At 42.2% G+C, this 19,223-nt stretch overlaps 1 protein-coding gene across 5 annotated transcripts in view; it reads right to left on the reverse strand.

Annotated features, from left to right (window-relative positions):
- CHL1 (cell adhesion molecule L1 like) overlaps window positions 1–19,223 on the reverse strand; it is a 780,691-nt gene that overhangs the window by 60,575 nt on the left and 700,893 nt on the right. For all 5 annotated transcript variants that reach the window (XM_069643529.1, XM_069643531.1, XM_069643532.1 and 2 more), the window contains 4 exons: window positions 18,727–18,842; window positions 16,897–17,101; window positions 5,016–5,138; window positions 1,365–1,544 (listed from right to left, as the gene is read on the reverse strand). In XM_069643529.1, the coding sequence (XP_069499630.1) occupies window positions 1,365–1,544; window positions 5,016–5,138; window positions 16,897–17,101; window positions 18,727–18,842 (624 nt within the window). The remainder of the gene's footprint in view (window positions 1–1,364; window positions 1,545–5,015; window positions 5,139–16,896; window positions 17,102–18,726; window positions 18,843–19,223) is intronic.

A 19,223-nucleotide genomic window follows, 5' to 3' on the forward strand; every position in this document is an offset into this window, starting at 1 on the left:
GATAGAATCTCATGAGCTACAGCCAAAAGACTAGCTAGCCCCCAGTCCCAACAGTTCCGACATCAGCTTAGCCCCGGGTCTTTTCCAGACCTAGCAACTCCCCTGCCTAAGGTTAAGCACAGCCTGGTTGAGCCACCACCTAAAGGTCCCACTTACATAGGGCACGCACCCAGGGATTACCAGTAGGGTGCAGGTGTAGCTGAGATGGGTAATTGCATCTGGAAACCTAAAGGAAGGGTCCCATCATGGGCAGAACTTCGTCATTTGCAGAAGCGGCAAGGACACTTGATTTGACTTGAGGGTTCTATATCGCACAACGTGACAAACTTAATCGAATCTTGGAGCAGATGGCAAAAGGAATGACAGGATTGGATAACCAGTAGAAGGAACACATCCAGAGAAAAATATGGTCATGGACCCTCTGCTTATTTAAACAGATATGTTTTTATCGCTTTCCTGAACTGAGGGAAAGACTCCATCTTCCTACTTTCCCATGGGAGACTCTTCCGTAATGTAGGTCCGAACACAGAGAATCTGCGGTCACCTCTATATACGCAGGGTGATGAAGGAATAATCAACATTAGCGTGTCCAGTGATCGCAGTGGACGTCTTGGCAGACAGAGGTTACAATTCTCTGTCAAATATGCTGATGCCAGATTATTAAGACTCTTGTGTACCAAACAAAAGATCTTGAATGTAATCCTATCCCCCCAGCCAGTGCAGCGAATGGTGTAACCTCGAAGTTGCTGTGGATTCCCTTACTCCAACCACCAGCACCAGTTTAACGCGGGCGTACTGCGCGTTTTGAAGTGAACAGAAAGTCTCAGAAGCAGCAGTTCAGGACTAAAGAGAAATGTAGCAAGAATGGGAAGCACAGGGTGTGATGACTGGGGCGAAACGTGGGAAACTCGAATTGTGAGTGAGAACAACGCTGGGATATTGTGCCAAGATTATTGTCAGTTGTGTCTTGTGCAAGCGTGGTTTCTTTCGTGTATTGATTTTTTTACCAGCTGTTCATTGCAGTATTATTACTGGTAAAGGCAGGGGAGGCTTGCTGACCTTTCAAACTAAAATAAGCACTACGTTAATTTACATAAACTCCTGTCTTTCTCCAGTCTCCACAGTAGGCTTGATCGTAAGACACAAGGCAAGCAATGGCATTCTCAGGATCACATTTGCAATATATTACCACACACACACACATTCAACAAATCTCACATCATAAAAACAGACTTTGGATTCGTAAGAAACACTGAGAAGTTCTGTGCACAGAAGGCATTGGTTGATCCACGAGACTCATGACAGATAGACTATCTTCTCAAGCTGCTATAACCGCTCATTGACGTGCCATAGCATCCACTCACTTGCTTGTGGCACAGTCAGGCCTTCCTCCGTGGTGGCTCTCCCGCAGCCTGCAGAAGTGCAGGCTTGCAAGTAGAACTTATACTTGGTGCTTGAGTCCAGATTCGAGATCCTCCAGCTCACCAGCGAAGAGTTTGTGATGTTGATGCTGTTCAGTACCCCAATCTCATCTGTGTCATTGACTGGAAAACAAGAACATTCAAATTCTGGGTCATATTCATCTCCATACCCATGGACCTGATGAAATGCGTGAGAAGGTCAAGGTTCACTTCCTAATGCTTTCTGGAGAGACTTGTGAAGTTTCAAACAGGATGTGATAACTTAGTTACTATGTTCCTGAGCAACACCCAGCAGAAATGATGTGACCCATGACAGGATCTTGACCATAAGTAGAACACAGGAACATGAAAACTGAAACCAAGATTAAGGGATTCTACAAGAAACATGTCTTGTTAATTCTAAAACAAATATACAATTAAGTATGATGAAGACCCATACTCATTTATTTGGTGAAACCTTTAGTTCGCAGCTGACACTGCATCTCCTAGTCCTTAAATGACTTTTGCAGCCATTCTGGACTAGATCTGCATGAGGTTGTGCTCTGGTGAACATTCACTGTGGGCACAATTGTGTTAAAAAAGCATGAACTTGGAAGAAACACTAATAAATGGTAATGGAAAATAACAGAGCTCTCAAAAACTGGGTTCCACTATATACACCTTGTACAATTTGAATGATTGAGAGAAGGGATTAGTAGTGAGACACGTTGCTGGTGTTTCTATAGCTACTGTTACTAATCAACAGTGAACATTACCATGTAAACATTTCGTAGAAGGCATTTAATCCCATTTCTAAATGCTCTACGAAATTCACAATTGTGCTTTCCAGAATTAGAACCTGCTTAAAGTGAGTTCTTCTAAACGAATGACAAGTCTTGCAATAATTGGGACTGAACCACCACTTAATTAGAGGCTGACCATTTTACCCCCACGTGTTCCCAATTCTATCCACAATTTATGAAAATGAAGATCAGATTATCTGTACAAAGGTTCCCAAATGAGTGTGACTTGCTTTGAAGAATTCAGCTGAAAGTGGCAGTGAATTCCCACGTGTGAGATTAATTGCTATCGTTGGGCTCTCCACTGATTAGTGAAAGTGCCTACCCATTAACAAAGCAGCTTCTCTGTGACTGAGAACCCATTAACAGAGCTGCTTCTCTGTGACTGAGAACCCATTAACAGAGCTGCTTCTCTGTGAGTGAGAAAACTGTCGTTGTGTGTGAATTCCTCTTTGGGAATGCGTCTGGCTTCCCAGGGATTACACTGCTTCCTCATGAATAAGGCTAACGCCCCAACCTCAATACAGCCACACATTGAAAAGGACAATGCCCAAATGAAATAAACGTGTCCACCTCATGTGAAAAATCCTCTTAACATTTCAGAGAACCTACTCATGAGTGACAGTGCAAGTTGAAGGAGAAGATTGACTGCTGATGTGCAAGACTGAGGGGTTCATTACAGGTGAGCCGGTCCGGAAAACATTCTGGAATAAAAGCTGGTACCACCGGCTCCAGCATTTTTACTGGACTGGATCACTCTGAGTCTGCCGGTAGGGGCAGTAAACTACTGGCAGGCCTGACCTGTCAGGAGGTCAGGCTCTTACTGGCAGAGAATCGCCCTCATAACCGGCACTGTTACTACAGGTGCCGTTGATAGGGGGAAACCCATTTGATGGAGTCCTGTAGGACTCCATGAAATGGGAATTTACCACCGCTGCCGGCACCCTAATATACTGGTAACCCCCATATATCGGGCACTAATAATGGTAAGGTGAGTCTGCCGGTAACCTGCTAGTAACACCGGTGGTTTACCAGCAGACACGTAATGAGGACCTGAATCACCAATAGTGTTAAAGCTTCCAATGCATAACTGCCCATTCATGTGTCAGAGTGCGTTTCCCATTCACAAGTATAACTGTGATAATAAAGACTAGCTACAGTGGGTGAAATTGCAACGACTGGGTATGTTTGCATGAATGAATATAAAGGATGGTGTGCAAACCTAGCTTTGAAACAATGGAGAACTGGACATAGGGTACACCAACAGGGGGTAACAAATTGGGTGCAGGGGTAGCACAGAGGTTTAGATGGATGTGTAATGGCAGCTCGCTAAGGGGCTAAGTAGGGCACAGTGGATCTCTCAGTGATTGGATAGATGTACTTTGAACAGTAGAGTTGGCTTTTCTTTACTGAAATGTAGGAAGGAGGAGACCACGCTCATCCTTCTGGCAACTTGTTCCAGAGATAGGGTGTGTAGCAGAAAGTGTTCCTAACTTTTTCCCTGTCACAGTTTCATTACGTTGTTGCATGTGATGGTGTGCTTCTGCACACGGTGAGCTTCTCAGTCAGGCAGGCCAGTGTTTTGTTTGTGACTGTTCCGTAGGTGATGCAGGCTGCCTTGAACACGATGCATTAGTGCTGGGTAGCAAGTGCAACTTTTTGAGGATGGGAAAAATGTGGTTGAATTTCCTGAGCCCTGTGAAGAGGTGTGCTGCAGTGTGATGCATGGCTTGAGAAGGGCACATTTGGAATGAGGGACTCCTAAGAGTAGGACATTGGCACTATTCAAATGGGAGATGCTCAGTGCTAGGATGACCTCTGAAATTCAGGGTGGGGATGAAAGGCTTGACTTTGAGGTGGGATGTTAGGGTAAGGGCTGTTTGGGTCTTCTTGGCAATGCACATTTTGCGTCAAAAGTCAGAGTCAATGATAAACCGAGACACTAACCTGATATATGTCTTGTATATAATGTATGAATTTGTAAAATAATGATATTGTACAGGGTACAATACCACATACAATAATAACATAAAATAAAACTGAGAGACTATGCATAGGAGGAAAGATGAAGCGTGAATCTGTCACAATTCCTAGCTGTCAGACAATTAAAGACTTGGGCAAAATTGCTGGTGCTTTAAAGGAGGATTACTTTAGTCTTGTTGAATGTGCTAACTGATTTGGGAAAATGCCCACCAGGATCCACTGCAGGCCCATGATGAGCCGATAACCCATATTTTGTGGCCACTGATATAGAGTGTGTGCCTGCCTACCGAGTACGAGAAAATGAATATTGTTGATATAGCATGTTGATGAGTTATTAATTACAACTTGGAGGCTGACCAAGTTCTGCGAGACAGGGATCCCTAGGGTGCTAATGTGAGGCAAAGCCGTACAAGCCTCCACAGGATTAAGGTGACTAAGATGAAGATGTATACCTTTGCTTACCTTGTGACATCATCTCTACACTGTCATAGTGGGGTTGCATAATGTGTGGAAAAGATCTGACAAGACTGCCTCACAAATACATAGGTCTATGAGTGTGTTAGGCCACCTTTGTTTGAGAGCGACCAATGAAAAGGCTAATAGAATTGCTTCCATGGGTGAGACTGCCCCAATGGTGGGCAAATTCTCATGAATGATACTGTATGCTGATACACAATTAAGCAACCTAAAGCAGAAGAGGAACTTATTCAAGAGTGAAGGTGACTCATGTCAGTGACCGAGGCAGGCTGCACATGCTAATCTCAATGAAACTGATCTTTAAAGAATTTTTCAAAGTAAAAAAAAAAGAATATTTCATTGTTACTCCACTTACTTATTTGGTGCTGCAGTAAGTAGCCACGGAGAATGCCATTGGGTTTCTTAGGTGGTGCCCACGTCAAGGTCACAGAGTCTTCCTCAAAGCTGTGAATCTGCAGGAAGCGTGGATGGTCTGGGACTGAAAGGGGCAGAGATTATTAATTCAGATCAGGATCAATGTTTTTCACATATAATCTTTAAAGTTCATATTTACCACGCCTTTGAACATTTGCCACTGGACATTAGAGTGAGTTTATATATTAAAGGGCCTGCAGTAGCAGCCCTGTAGTTATGGTTAAGTTACTCAACTCACAGAAAGAGTACTTTTTGGGCGGCTTATATGTTTGCATGCCCCTGGATGAATCCTCACCAAACTTTGCAAAAATAAGTGTATGGCCCCTTCAGAATGACTCTGCAAAGTTTGTTGCGGTTTTGTCTACGGGGGGCAAAGTTAAAGGGGGGTCCCACAATGTGTGTAAATCCTCATAGATGGAATGGAACACATTATTTGCCTTGTGCCTAAAGCCTAAACTTCTGGATGGATTTTCACCAAATGTGCTCCACAGAGCTTTTTCAGGTTAATACGCCTTAAACTAGATTTCAAAGACTCACAGTATGATCCACCAGATGAAGACATAGGCTTTCGAACCAAATCAACATTCAACATTGTGATAATGAAATTCCACTTGCCATTATCACTTTTGAGAAGTGTATAAGAGAACAATCGAGGAAAATGCGAAATGACTCCAAGACCATCCGTCATAATATGATGAACAAAGGACGCCAAGCTCTGAAACAACTTGAGGAGAACAGTAACTTAGTCATCAAAACTGCAGACAAGGGGGGCGGAATTGTCATTCAAACCATAACCCAGTACAAGAAAATGGTAACCAATCTTTTGCATGACGATACCAACTACAAGAAAATGAAGAAGGACCCTAATATCGAGATCAAGAACAAAATTCAGGAAATAACTAAATATGCATTTGAACATGGCTGGATCTCTGATAAGGAAGAGACATATCTCAACACCATGGAGCGAAGGATACCGGCATTCTACACCCTCCTAAAGATTCATAAAGGTGGCACCAATCCCCCAGGGGGAACCATAATCTCAGGATGTGGCTCAATACTTGAGCCAATCTGAAAGTTTATCGACTTTTTTCTCAAACCACTGAGCCAGAAAACAGCAACACACCTCCGGGACACTATGTCCACAATCACAACCTTTGAAAACATCCCTTTCAATAAAACAGAGGAATTGTTAGTGACAATGTATATAAAAGCTCTTTACACAAGCATTCCTCAGGAGGCTGCCTTGGAGTGCATCAGAGGTCCGCTTACCCATCATATGACACAAAGCAGGGTCCCGGTGAACTTTATACTAGAACTTCTCGAACTGGCATTAACAGAAAATTATTTTTCATTTGACAAAACTTTCTAGGTACAGATTTGTGGTACAGTGATGGACCTACGGTTCGGTCATCTCCCACCCTCATTTTCTGCTAGGCATGTTCCCTTGACTGGCCATCCGTACATTCCCAAACTTGACATTGGGTTTTAGACACTGGGCCTCATTATGATGTTGGCAGCAGCTGTTCCGGTAATTACCGGCACGGCTGCCGCTGGAGTTGTTTTTTTACTGGCACGTGGCAATGTGGATGTACTGGGGCATTCCATCCCTGGTGGACCCGGTACATCCCCATTGCCGGATGCCGGTAATGGGGAGTACCCTGGGTGCCGGTAATGGGGAGTACACCGAGTTCCGGTAATGGGGAGTAATTATTACCGGCACCCAGCAATGGGGATGTACCGAAACATTCCAGCCCCGGTGGACCAGGTACATCCCCATTCCTGGGTGCCGGTAATATTTACTCCCCATTCACATTTGAGCCCCATAGTGCTCAATGGGAATGGGGAGGTCGGATGCACCGGCACCATTCATGAATGATGCCGGTGCATCCGACATGCTCTGCTCGCGGGTGCCGGTACACGCGCCAGGTCAGACTTGGCGGGCTGAAAGGCACCCGCGATCAGAACTCATAGTCTGCCAGTCTGATAGTAACAGCGCCGATAGCTTACCGGTGCCGTTAATATGGAATGGGCAAACTTGTAATGAGGCCCACTGTCTTTAGGACAGCACTATAAGCTACCTCAGTTCTAAATTACCTCAAATAGGGGCGCCCCTTTCATGTATGTACAAGTGCTAAATATGTTTCAAATTCATTTTTGACCTCTCTAGACTAGACTTGATGGTCTTTAGATTTAGTTGTTTCTTTGTTTCCACTGTAAAATGCAAATCTATTTGTATAAATGTATTTCAATTGCTCATCAATTGCTTTGTTACTATGGACTATGTTTTACACCACTTCCTTTTTGAAAACCACTATGGATTTAAAATGACAAAGGAAAGGATTTCAGTTATTAAATAAACTGACAGCGATTCCAATAAAGCTCCTTTACAAACAGATAGAATGTTGTGGGTACTTATGTCGATTGAACCTGAATCATCCAAGATCATGTCTAGAATGGGTGCTTATAGCCAATCTTTAAAGGCTACTAGATATTTTCCTAAACTCTGAGTGACATATCATGAATAAAATATTGTCATAAAACTTACCCTGTGGTAGGATACCCCTCTGTTACATATGTTAAAGATGTGTAGAACATTCTTGTTTGGCAGTTGGTGTGTGAAAGTTGTATCTGTTGATAGTGTTATATGTAGATTTTTTTTACTGATTGGTGGATAGATGTGTGTCTGTTTTTAATGATGTTTGGACGCAAGAGGGGTCTGCCGGGACAGTGGATAGTCATGAAGGTCATTTGATTATGGTTCTTATTGTATGCTAGAGAAAAGTTTTTGGGACAGACAATTGTTTCTGTTCTTTTTTCTTTTTCTCTAGTATACAATTGTCCATTATTCCCATTAGCATCGTAGAAAATGCTAATGGAAATTTTGGAGTATCTTATTGAGTCTAACTAATTTACTGAAAAATGAACAGTATATGGAGTCTATAAGCTTATTTTTATTACTTCAATTTTTTAACCATGAAAGGTGGTTCATAAATAAACTTTTTTTTCTTGTGTTTATAGCTATGAATATCATCAAACTGGGCTGGAAAACTGCTTTCCTGCCCCTTGAGCACCTCACCAAGTGCCACCCTCATCCGTGCCAGCTCCCCCCACTCCCTAGATGGCCACCTCACCCCCCATGCTCTCTACCTTTACCCGACAACACACACTGGTTCTTTGACGCAGTTTGCTTTCAGATGTCAGATAACCTTAGTCCCAGAACCCCCTCCAACTCCATAATTTTACTTGGAGCCCTCTAGCCTCCCCCACCTCTAGCCTAATAGTATTTCCATGTTGTTGACACGCAAATAGCTTTTTTCCTGCGTTTCATTTTTCCATATCCTTGACTATAACCACAAATATCACTTGGATCGACAGATAAACAAGATGGTGGTAGTTTCATTTCTAAAAACACATAGTTTTGCGTAAATCCCCTAAATATCACTATTTTTGGGAAGGAGGCACGACTTCTCCGTCAAATATTTAAGAAAATACTGCACGGAAAACCCCCACACTACAGATGGATCACAAGTCAACACTTCGTTCCCAACTTGTTTCACACCTGGTCCTAATCCATCAAGCAGTTTGGGCTGTGCAAGTTGGGAAAATGTGACTTGTTTGTCTATGGGAAAATGAATCGGAAGTAGGCTGTACTTTTGATTTTTCTGTTATGCTTAATAACTTTTTGATTGTTCAACAAATCTTTACAAACCTTTGCAGTCTGGGGGAGCCCACAGGTCTTTAATTACCTTTGAAATTATGTCCCAAGCTGTTACTTGAATCTTAAGTTATTAATGATAGATAGAATTTTGAGGGGTTTCTATGTGTCTCCTACACACCTTAACTATAGGGCGGTGAGTGCCGCTTCATAATTAAACAGTATATAACCACTTACTAAATTACTCAATAAATTACAAAAATGACTTCTAAACATGCGCAATGTCAACAGAGAAGTCTTTTCAAATTTCAGTGAAGGTGAATGGATTCCCACAAGCAGCACAGAGCCATATTTCAATGAAGACACTCATAAACAAGAACAAACAAACCCAATTGCCATTCACAATAGTGGCAGAGGCTATGAAATGGTAGTAGACACCATTATGTCAAAAGAAACCCTTATAGAGAAAACCTACCAAACAAACTTTCAACCCAATGTATGATTTCTTATGCACTGCAAACCAAAATAAAGAGGGAATAGATAAAACAATAATGCTCAAATAAACCGTCCAGTATAGAACTGGACGTGCAACTCAATATGGAATGTTTAAAAACAGACCTTCAAATCTTTACGACAATTCCTAAATCACTATAAAAAACTAAAAGACATACGCAGAATAAAAACTTTAGAAACCTTAGACTGCTGCCCAGAGCACATTCACACAGCACTGCAAGGACAGTCATTAGCCTGCATTTCAGGAACTGTTTGCAAAAACACGTTCCATCACTTCAAAATGTTAGCAACACACCATTCCGCTATAGGAAATCTTGTGCATAGACTATACTAAACAAAAAGTCCTGCTCTAGAATTGCAACATTTAAATAGCATTCTCCTAACTGGCACTGCCAAAGAACACCTTTGAGAAATAGATCCAATCCAAAGTAAATATTTTGGAATTGAAGTTGACTTACAAAATTCAGTAACATTAGAACACATTAGCGAAAATCTCACAAAAAACACCCACCTTACAAACACATACAAAAAATAGCTATATTTAAAAACACATCTGCTGAAGTACCGTGTAGATCCTGTTACTTCAGCCAACATTTTGGACCAGTATACAATTCACCCACTACACATCAAATACAACATAGAAGATACATTAGAAACATATCAAATGCGTCAAGCTAAAGGCTCTCCAATGAGCATACGGGAAAACATTGTAGAAGCATGTTCATTTCTTCTTCTCTTTCCTACAGGAAAAGGAGACCGATCTGATTAAAGATCCACACAAATTAGTGGATCCAAATATTGCTCTTTACGAATGTATTCTGAAGAACCCAGATTTAGACAACATGCAAAATACATTTTCCCCATGCTGTTTGAAAGGTAATTAGCAACTCTTAGTTCTGGAGTTGAGCACACATTAAAACAGGCCCTAATTGTTCAAACATATCTGCTACACCACTGCTTTGAAAGCCAACAGACAAAGATCAAGTTTTGCAGTCAAGTATCACAAATCTCATGGCAAACATGCGTAGTACAAAAGAATACTGGTTCCGACATCACACTGATGTATGTTGTATGCTAAGGAACCTACGTCACCCCCAGGGTTTGTTACTTTAACTTGTGCAGAATATGCATGGGATGATTTGTATGACTTCTTATGCACTGCAAACAAAAATAAAGAGGGAATAGATAAAACAATAAACAGGAGGACTCTGTTTTCTTGACCCAGTTAATGCATCAAGGTACTTTCATCATCTCTTCATTGCCATGCTGCACTTGATCTGCAATAAAAGTACCCCTTCCCTTGGAGAAGTGCATCATTTCTTTTGGAGAAAAGAAAATCAATCCAGAGGAGCACCACACATCCACATGCTTTTGTGGATAAAATATGGTCCCACATTTGGCCTGACAGTGATGCCACTGTTTTACAATGTATTCAAAAATACATTACCTGTGAACCTCCTTCAGAAACCACAGACAGTGACCTACATACACACATCTGACGCTACCAGTGTGGCAAATACTGCCAATGTCGATATGAAAACAATGGTAAATACTATACCAAATGTGTCGTTTGTTTCCCTAGACCAGTTTCCACAATAGGACAAGTAAATTGCTTAATGCCTTCTGTTAGACACAGTGTAAAAGGGAAATCCCCTAATAACACATAAAACATTAAAAAGGATGAAGCATCCAAGTACATCAGTGATTACAATGCAATCATTGCCCTCTTGTAGAATGCAGAAATAGACATCCAATACATTGCAGACAATTCCACTTCAGTTGCAAGATATGTCCCAGCCTAGCTCGCCAAAGCTGAGAAAACAAAGCTAAAATACCTCTGGGATGACATATCATCTGACAGAACACTGTCCCAAAAATCAGTATAAAAATGCTCTTCCATAGAGAATGCGGGTACTAAGAAGCTGCAGCCCTTTTAACAGGAACCACCTTATATGGCAAATCAGAACACATTGGGCCTCATTACGGGTTTGGCGGTGCCGTGCCTGTAACAAAGGCACAGCTGCCAACAGACCGGTGATTTAACCTACACCCGTGAATGGGCAATTACCGGGTCATGCCGAGGTCGGCGGACCCAGTAATTGCCCATTTGGGGGTGCCGGCAATAAGGGACTCCCCATCCCCATTCGGCCCCCATAGGGCTTCCATGGGGGACCCCCGAATGGGCAATTACTGGGTCTGCTGACCTCGGCATGACCCGGAAATTGCCTATTCACGGGTGCTGGTAAAATCACGGGTCCAGCGGCAGCAGTGCCTTTGTTACAGGCACGGAACCACCAAACTTGTACATATTGTTACTCAGAAGCACTTCGCTGGGTTGCGGAGTGTGGTGTTTTATATGTATTGGATATGTATTGGATGTGTCAATGTGGTCTGTGCGTGTCTGTCCTCTTTGTATGTTGTCATGTGTCTGTTGTTTTGAGATGTAACCTCCCAACATGTTGGTATTCGGCTAGGGTTGACCATGGCAGTATAGTAGCTCCTCTATATCAGTTTTGTATTCCTGGGAAGGTAATGAGGATTAGTTCTTCAGGTACATTTGATCGTAATCTAGGTCCTCAATGTCCTGGCTTGAAAAATTATAATTGGAATGGGTGATGGATAATGAATTGTATATTGACAAAGGATGGGCGATTTAACCATATGTTCATGGAACATTAAGTTCCTTGATATCCCTAGGAAAAAGAGAGAAGTGCTGACTAGGTTAAAGAGGGAGAGAATTGCCATAGCTCTTTTACAAGAGGCTCACTTAGTGGAAGATTCAAAGCACCTCTTCAAAAGCAACCTGTTTAATAGGATTTTATTAAATTGCCACACTTCTAAATCAAGGGGTGTGGGTATATTGTTACCCAGGGGTCTTAATTTGAGTATGGAGAAGGTAGTCATGGATGAGGAAGGGAGGGTGATTTTGATGGATGCCCGGTTGGAAGGTAGATTAAAAGCAATAGGTTTTGTTTATGGCCCGTGTGTTGGGGGTAGTGGATTCTTTTCAAAGGTATTGTCACTTGTAAGTGGGATGAATGGGGAATATACTGTCCTGGGGGTGATTTTAATTGTGTTCTGGATGGAAGGATGGATCGCTCGCCTCATTGCAGATATACGGCTGAAGGAGTGAACAGAGTGTTCAATGAGTTTCTACACAGCTTAGACTTAGTTCTTAATTTCTGATAAGCTTGCCGAAAAGGTATCTAGCATAGATATTAAGGAGAGAGGTATTTCGGACCGCACCTTGTTAAAAATGTGGTTAGATATAGGATAAGAACGGCCTGGAACAACAAAGTGGCATCTGAAAACATATATATTACAGGAAAGGGGGTGGTTGAGACTTTACGAGGAATTTCTTTGAGCTAAATGATGATTCTGCACCTTATGGTTTGGGACAGCTTTAAAGCAACGGTTAGGGGTGAATTGATGAACATCACGGCACGCATTAGGAAAAAGGGAGTGTCTGAGCTGAAGAGGTTAGAGAGTGCATTAGAGGAATGCCAGAAGAGGTATCGACTGACAAGAAGTAAGGAGGACAAGGATGATATGGGAAGAATGTGTTAGTGCTATAAACGTGAAATGGACACGCAGTATGAGAAAGGTATGCTTTTCATGAAACAGAAATTCTGGCAGCAGGGGGACAAGAATGGTAGGCTACTGAAAAATAGGCTGAGTGGACTGATTGATAACCCCTTTGTTCAGAGGCTAGAAGGTGAAGGTGGGGAGTACAAAGTTAAGAGAGATGAGATTTGTGAAAGCTTTGTGAAATTGTATGATTGAATGTATAGAGGATCAGTTTCCAACACCTGAGGATTTGGATGGATTCTTCGATAAAATTGTTTTACCAAGGTTGTCGGAGGATCAGGCTGTAGCTGTAGATAGACCGATTGCAGGGGAGGAAATATTGTCAGCCATTGACCAGCTTAATGTGGTAAGTCGCCTGGTTTAGACGGTCTCCCGGCAGAGTTTAATTTGTACAATAGTTTTATGTTAAATGGGGTGGCATGTCTTACGATGAAGGAGGCCTGTATTGTGGTGATCCCGAAGCCGGGTAAAGACCATAAAAAATACGAAAACTATAGACCAATATTGTTGTTAAATGTTGATCTAAAAATGTTCACTAGAATTTTGACTAACCGGCTGGATAGGTGCATTGGTGATCTGATTAGCCGCTCTCAGGTTGGCTTTATGCGGGGCAGATATGGGTATGATTATGTCAGGGCATTAACAGATATAATGGGACTACTGAAGGAAAAGATCCAGAATGCACTCCTAATTTTTGTGGATGCGGAGAAGGCCTTTGGCCGTGTAAATTGGTCCTTCCTAGATTATACACTTTAAAAGATGGTTTTTGGGGATATCTTTTTAAGAGTTATAAAAATGCTTAATTCATCTATCTGTGCTAGAGTTTGGGTTAATTGTGTTTTGTCTGCTCCATTTTTCTTGTTAAGGGGTACTAGGCAAGGTTGTCCTTTGTCACCATACCTTTATATTCTTGCGATTGAGCCATTGATTGCATACATAAAACAGAAGCATAGTCTACATGGTTTAGAATTCGATCACAGTGAAATTAAAATCTTGTGTTATGCGGATGATATGACTATTGTCTTGACCAAGCCATGGGAAGGGAGTGAAAAGTTAATACGTATGTTCAATGAGGTGGTGTTATTGTCTGGACATAAGGTCAACTGGGAAAAAACGGCTGTCTTTCATATAGATGTTTCATTACCAAGGGGGGATATGGGTTTGTGGGATTGTCAGTGGGAGACGGGGGCTAAGAAATATTTAGGAATATACCTGGTTCGTGACCTGAGGAAAATGGTGGAGTTTAATGTCTCAAAAGATTTGGAAAAGATACAGAGGAGAGATGTATTAAAATGGGGTTGTTTACCGCTGGGGCTCTGGGCGAAAATAAATGCCATCAAGATGGTTCTCTTGCCAAAGGTACTTTACATTATCCAATCTATACCATTGAAGTTCACTAAGATCATTGGTAGTATTGACAAAGTCTTCCAGGAGTCCCTTTGGGGGGTGGGAAATAGACCTAAGATTCCTAGGTACATTTTGCTGCGGTCTGTGAAGAAAGGGGGTTTCGGATATCCAAATTTAATTAATTATTGTGCTGGGTTTGTTCTAAAAAAGTCAGCGTTCTATTTTTCTGATGTGGATAGTGATGTGCCTTATTGGCATATTATTGAGTGTACGCTGTTTTCGCCTTATGTTCTACGTGACATGTACTCGATGTCTAAGTTGCCAAATTCTACTGTGAAATTACCTACCTTGGGTGCAGCTAGGGGGACCTTACAAACTTTTATGATGGCTACAGGGGAAAACATCTGGGTTCATTGCGATGCCTCCTTGTGGCATAATGAGGGATTACAAATAGCAAATAAGACTCTGTGTTGGCAAAGTTGGATCAATAACAGCATTTTTAGAATACGTGATGTATGGGAGGGTGATCATATGATATCTTTTGAACGCCTCAGAGATTCTTTAGGGCTTGCGGGTAGGGAACGTGCACGATATAGAGACCTGACTTCCCTTTTAATTGAACGACGGAGAATGTTAAGGGAACCAATGAGGACTATGCCTATGGTTTGTGATGTTATGCGTTCTCTTCAATGCGCAGTGTCAACATACATGAGACTTATGCCGTTGGATAACTCGTATGTTGAGTCATGGGAAAAATTGCACCGGGATTGGGTAGAGGAACTTGGAATGGATATTCCTACTGGGGAATGGCAATTGTGATGTCATCTTTGATGTCCTGGGTGTTAGTCTTAGCAGTGCACGGTGGTGGCGCGAGTTATGGTTGCTTAGCTTACCATAACTGGCGAATTTCAAGGGTTTTTCGGTTTTACTTGGAACCATAACGTTCCTTTGACAAAGTTTTTTCACTGAATTTCATAGGTTTTTAGTAGCGCAACTTTACCATAACGTCCCTTTAACAAAGTTTTTTCACTAAATTTCATAGGTTTTTAGTAGCGCAACTTAACCATAATGTCCCTTTAACAAAGTTTTTTCATATATATATATATATATATATATATATATATATATATATATATATATATATATATATATATATATTTGAAACAAAAGGAAAAGTAATTTCACTTTTCCACACAGGGACAGCACTCGAAGCTGTCAGGACGTCAATAATTGTCTCCCAAAATAAACCCACTGTTCACCATGAAATTCTTATGCCATCTCCAGCTTTATTAAAGGCATGACAGAATGACCACTTGGAGAATCCGACCAGTAGGGAAACAGAGAACATCACTGAGGAGAGGGGCATGAGGTAGTGATCATTAGAAGGGTACAAGACATTTGCAGGCAACATCAACATGATGATAGTGTGAGTAGAGGAAGTAAGGAAGCTTTATAAGAATACCGTATTAACAGAGATACAGTGGAGAATAAGGCACAAAGAAAGGATACAAGACTTGGTTAAAGAAGGACCTCACTACTCTTAAACACAAGTGTAGGGTGGCTGAGAGGAAGTGGAGGGCATCAGGCGCACCGTCTGACAAACTGGCCTGCTGACTGCTACAAACGCAGTACAGACTCTCTGTCCTCTCTAAGAGGAGGGCATACATCCAATCCTGCGTCTCTGAGGCATCTAGCAACTCGGCCAAACTTTTCAAAATCTGCAAGGAGCTTGCCAATCATGCTGCAGTCTCTACCTCTCCTGTTCCCTCCCTGGCCCTCTGCACAACCCTTTCTTCTCATTCCACCACTAAAACTCAGGACATACTGTCTACTCTCTCTTCCTCTACCCCCTCTTCCTCCTCCTCTGCCACCCTTGGCCCGTCTTCAGCCACATCCCCTCCTCCTTTCTCCTTGTTTCCTCTGTTCACCTCTGACAATGTTTCTAGACAAGTCTGATCTATGAAAGTCTCGTCAAAGCAGGTTCTCCCCTGCTCTTCCAGAACCATCAAGGACCACATCGACACCCTGTCTCCAGCCTTGGGCAATTTCTCCAATCACTCCTTTGCCAATGGACCCTTCCCCTCCCCCTTTAAGCATTCCCTTGTGCACCCCTTTCTGAAGAAGCCCTTTGCTGATCCTTCCACTCCTGCTTACTGATGCACAATATCCATCACTCCTTTCCTGGGCAAACACCTGGAAAAGCTGGCTATCTCTCGTGCTGCTGTTGATAGTTAGGGGTGATGGTTTGTGGTATAACCATATTCTGGAGGGGTTTATACACAGACGACAAGGACACTCTGGTTTAAAAAGGTACCTGTAGAAATGTGGAGCTTTTAGAGAGAGGTCCTTTGGGTTTGTTTGGTGTTGGAAGGGATGAGACGCCACAGGGACATAATTATGTTTATGGTCGTAATCTAGAAGTGGCTATTCTCTATGAAAGCATTATTCACGTTAAACCGGAGGCACTTATTAGAGGACATGGAGTTTCAGTGGATAAGTGTGCTCTAGGACGGAAGCGTATTACTAATGTTAGAAATAGGTTGACTTAAATTTGACTTGTTTTTTAAGAAATCTGAATTATGAATGGGGCAGTACTCGCACCATGCTGAGGTGACACAGAGAGGTAGAGGTTATAGATTTGACGTGGGTGTGCGTAAGATTGCATTTACAGGGTTATATTATTCCCAAAGACCATCGCCTGTTGGCTTGTTTGCATTACCTCCTTCTGGTGTCTGGAAGGCAAGCACTGGGCTTGCAGGTCCTTCTCCTCTTGTGTTAAAGGCTGTCACAGACAACTGATAATCACTAAAAGGTTCTAGGGCAGGAACCATTCCCCAGTCCCTTTCACCAGCAAATGTCAGGAAGCGCTTCTCCAGGTGGTGCTTTTTCCCATCTAGTAGGCTCCGCACTTTCCACCAATTCACCTGAAAATAAAAAGTGTACTGTGTTAATACAAGGTTTTCTATGTTTGCTCTTGTTAAAGGTTCTTGAACCGTGCACTGTTGCCACCTCCATAGTCTCTTAGCATGTGTGATGAAAACGTTTGCCTCAGGAGCTCACAGTCTATGGGAATCGAAACATAGTCATTGATATTGTTAATCATATGTAAGGGGCATATTTTACATGTTTACAAATAAATGCAGACAGAAATCAATCTGCTTTCTGTCTGTATTTAATTATTATAATGCAGGGAGTGGGGGGCAGAAAACATCTCCTATTGCTTGGTTCCCTATCCTGCCAATCATGCATCGCAGGCCAATAGTACTGCAGCCTGGCAGAATCGAGATTGTAAAAGTTGCATACAAATAGAATGAAAGCTCTTCAAATTGCTGTCAACATAAATCTTAGGTCAACAGAAATAACAGGAGCAACCATTTGATATGGACAAATTACCCTACATGTTTTTCCTTTATAGCATAGTGTGTGTTTTAATACCTGCATGCAGACACATACTTGTTGCACTTTTTATTTTTAACATGACCAACAATAAGTGTAGAAAAATACAAAAAATATTGCCAGAAATAAATATGCATAAATACAGATGAATATGATGCGAAAGAATAAATATGATAATGCTGGGAGCCTTAATCATATGCAGTTATAGCTTGAGTGATTCTTAAAAACACATACTACATTAATCAAGGAAATTACTGTCTGTTTAGTTCAGACACAGTGGGCCTCATTACACAGATGGCGCTAAGGGATTACCTGCACCGGTAAGGACATCGGTGCCGGTAATCCCTTAGCACCATACTACGAGGTCCCTCAGTGGGTCCCGTCCTTAACGTGTGGCCAGACCACACATTAAGGAAGGGACCCGCTGAGGGACTTCAGGGCAAATAATGGTACCGGTAATAGCGGTACTGTTATCTGCTCCTTCCCAATTCCCATTGAGCACTATGGGGGATCAAATGGGAATGGGGAAGGGCCTTGATGAATGGGGAATTAACGCCCCGCCAACCTTGGAATGGGGCAGTAATTCCCCCATTCTCCAAGGCGGAATCGGTAAAATACCGGTGGCAACCATGGCGCTATTAGCGCCATGGTGACCGCCGTCCGTGTAATGAGGCCCAGTATGTTTCATAGGAACCCATTCCAGGAATCGGATGCTTGAATCAAAAAGCACTCAGTTTAGGGAAATTTCAAAGATTGCATTTGCAGACCCAAAGAAGAGTCCCATGTATGCTAACATGCACATGCACAGTCCATGTGAATACATCTCAGTCTGGATTATTTGCGCACAGTCAATATCTATGGGAATCAGGCACACAGTCAATTGGATTTGGGCCTTGTTATAATATGTGACTGTGGGTCAGTCTGCAATAGATCCTGGCTAATTAATGATGTCAGAAGCGGTTTTTCAGAATGATCAGTCATTGTAGATAGATCGTCTGTGGGGCTCAGGGACTGTAGTATGTACAGTTGTACACATGCACAGTGCAACTCTGTAATTCTGGAGCTGTCCATGTGTTTGGGATTTGGGATGTCACAGCCTCTATGGAATTCAGACATTTTGAAACTGTAGCCGTCAGTAGTTCTGAGCTCCCACCTTGTATCCACCCAAGTGACCCCGCACTCGGTCCTGATGAATACCGCCCCAGGTCACTTTGATGAGTGTGCTGTTCAGAACCTGCACTGCCACATTCACTGGTGCAGCATCGGGAGCTGAGAAGACAGAAAAAACACATCATGAAAGAAGGGAAATCATGGAGGGCACTGGGAAGCCAAACTCTGTGAACCTACAAAGGTTTAAGCAAATTTCTGACTAAACTCTCACCTGACAACAAGTCTGAGCAGAAAGGCATATACTAGATTGGCACAAAGAAGTGCTAACATTGTCAAATGGCAGAGTGGACACACAACTAATAACATCAGAATGTACTTACATGGTTTTATTTAATTTAATCTAATTCATAAACAGAAGTAAAGCATGAGACTATTGCAAGGAAATTAGTCCAGTATGGCTGTAACATAAACATTCTTTGAAGTCATAGTCCTTGGACCCAGGACTATAACTGAAGGACAGCAAACAAAATGGCATACAGA

The sequence above is a fragment of the Ambystoma mexicanum genome, chromosome 2p, assembly GCF_040938575.1.
Source record: "Ambystoma mexicanum isolate Mex_15411 chromosome 2p, UKY_AmexF1_1, whole genome shotgun sequence".
Taxonomy (NCBI): domain Eukaryota; kingdom Metazoa; phylum Chordata; class Amphibia; order Caudata; family Ambystomatidae; genus Ambystoma; species Ambystoma mexicanum.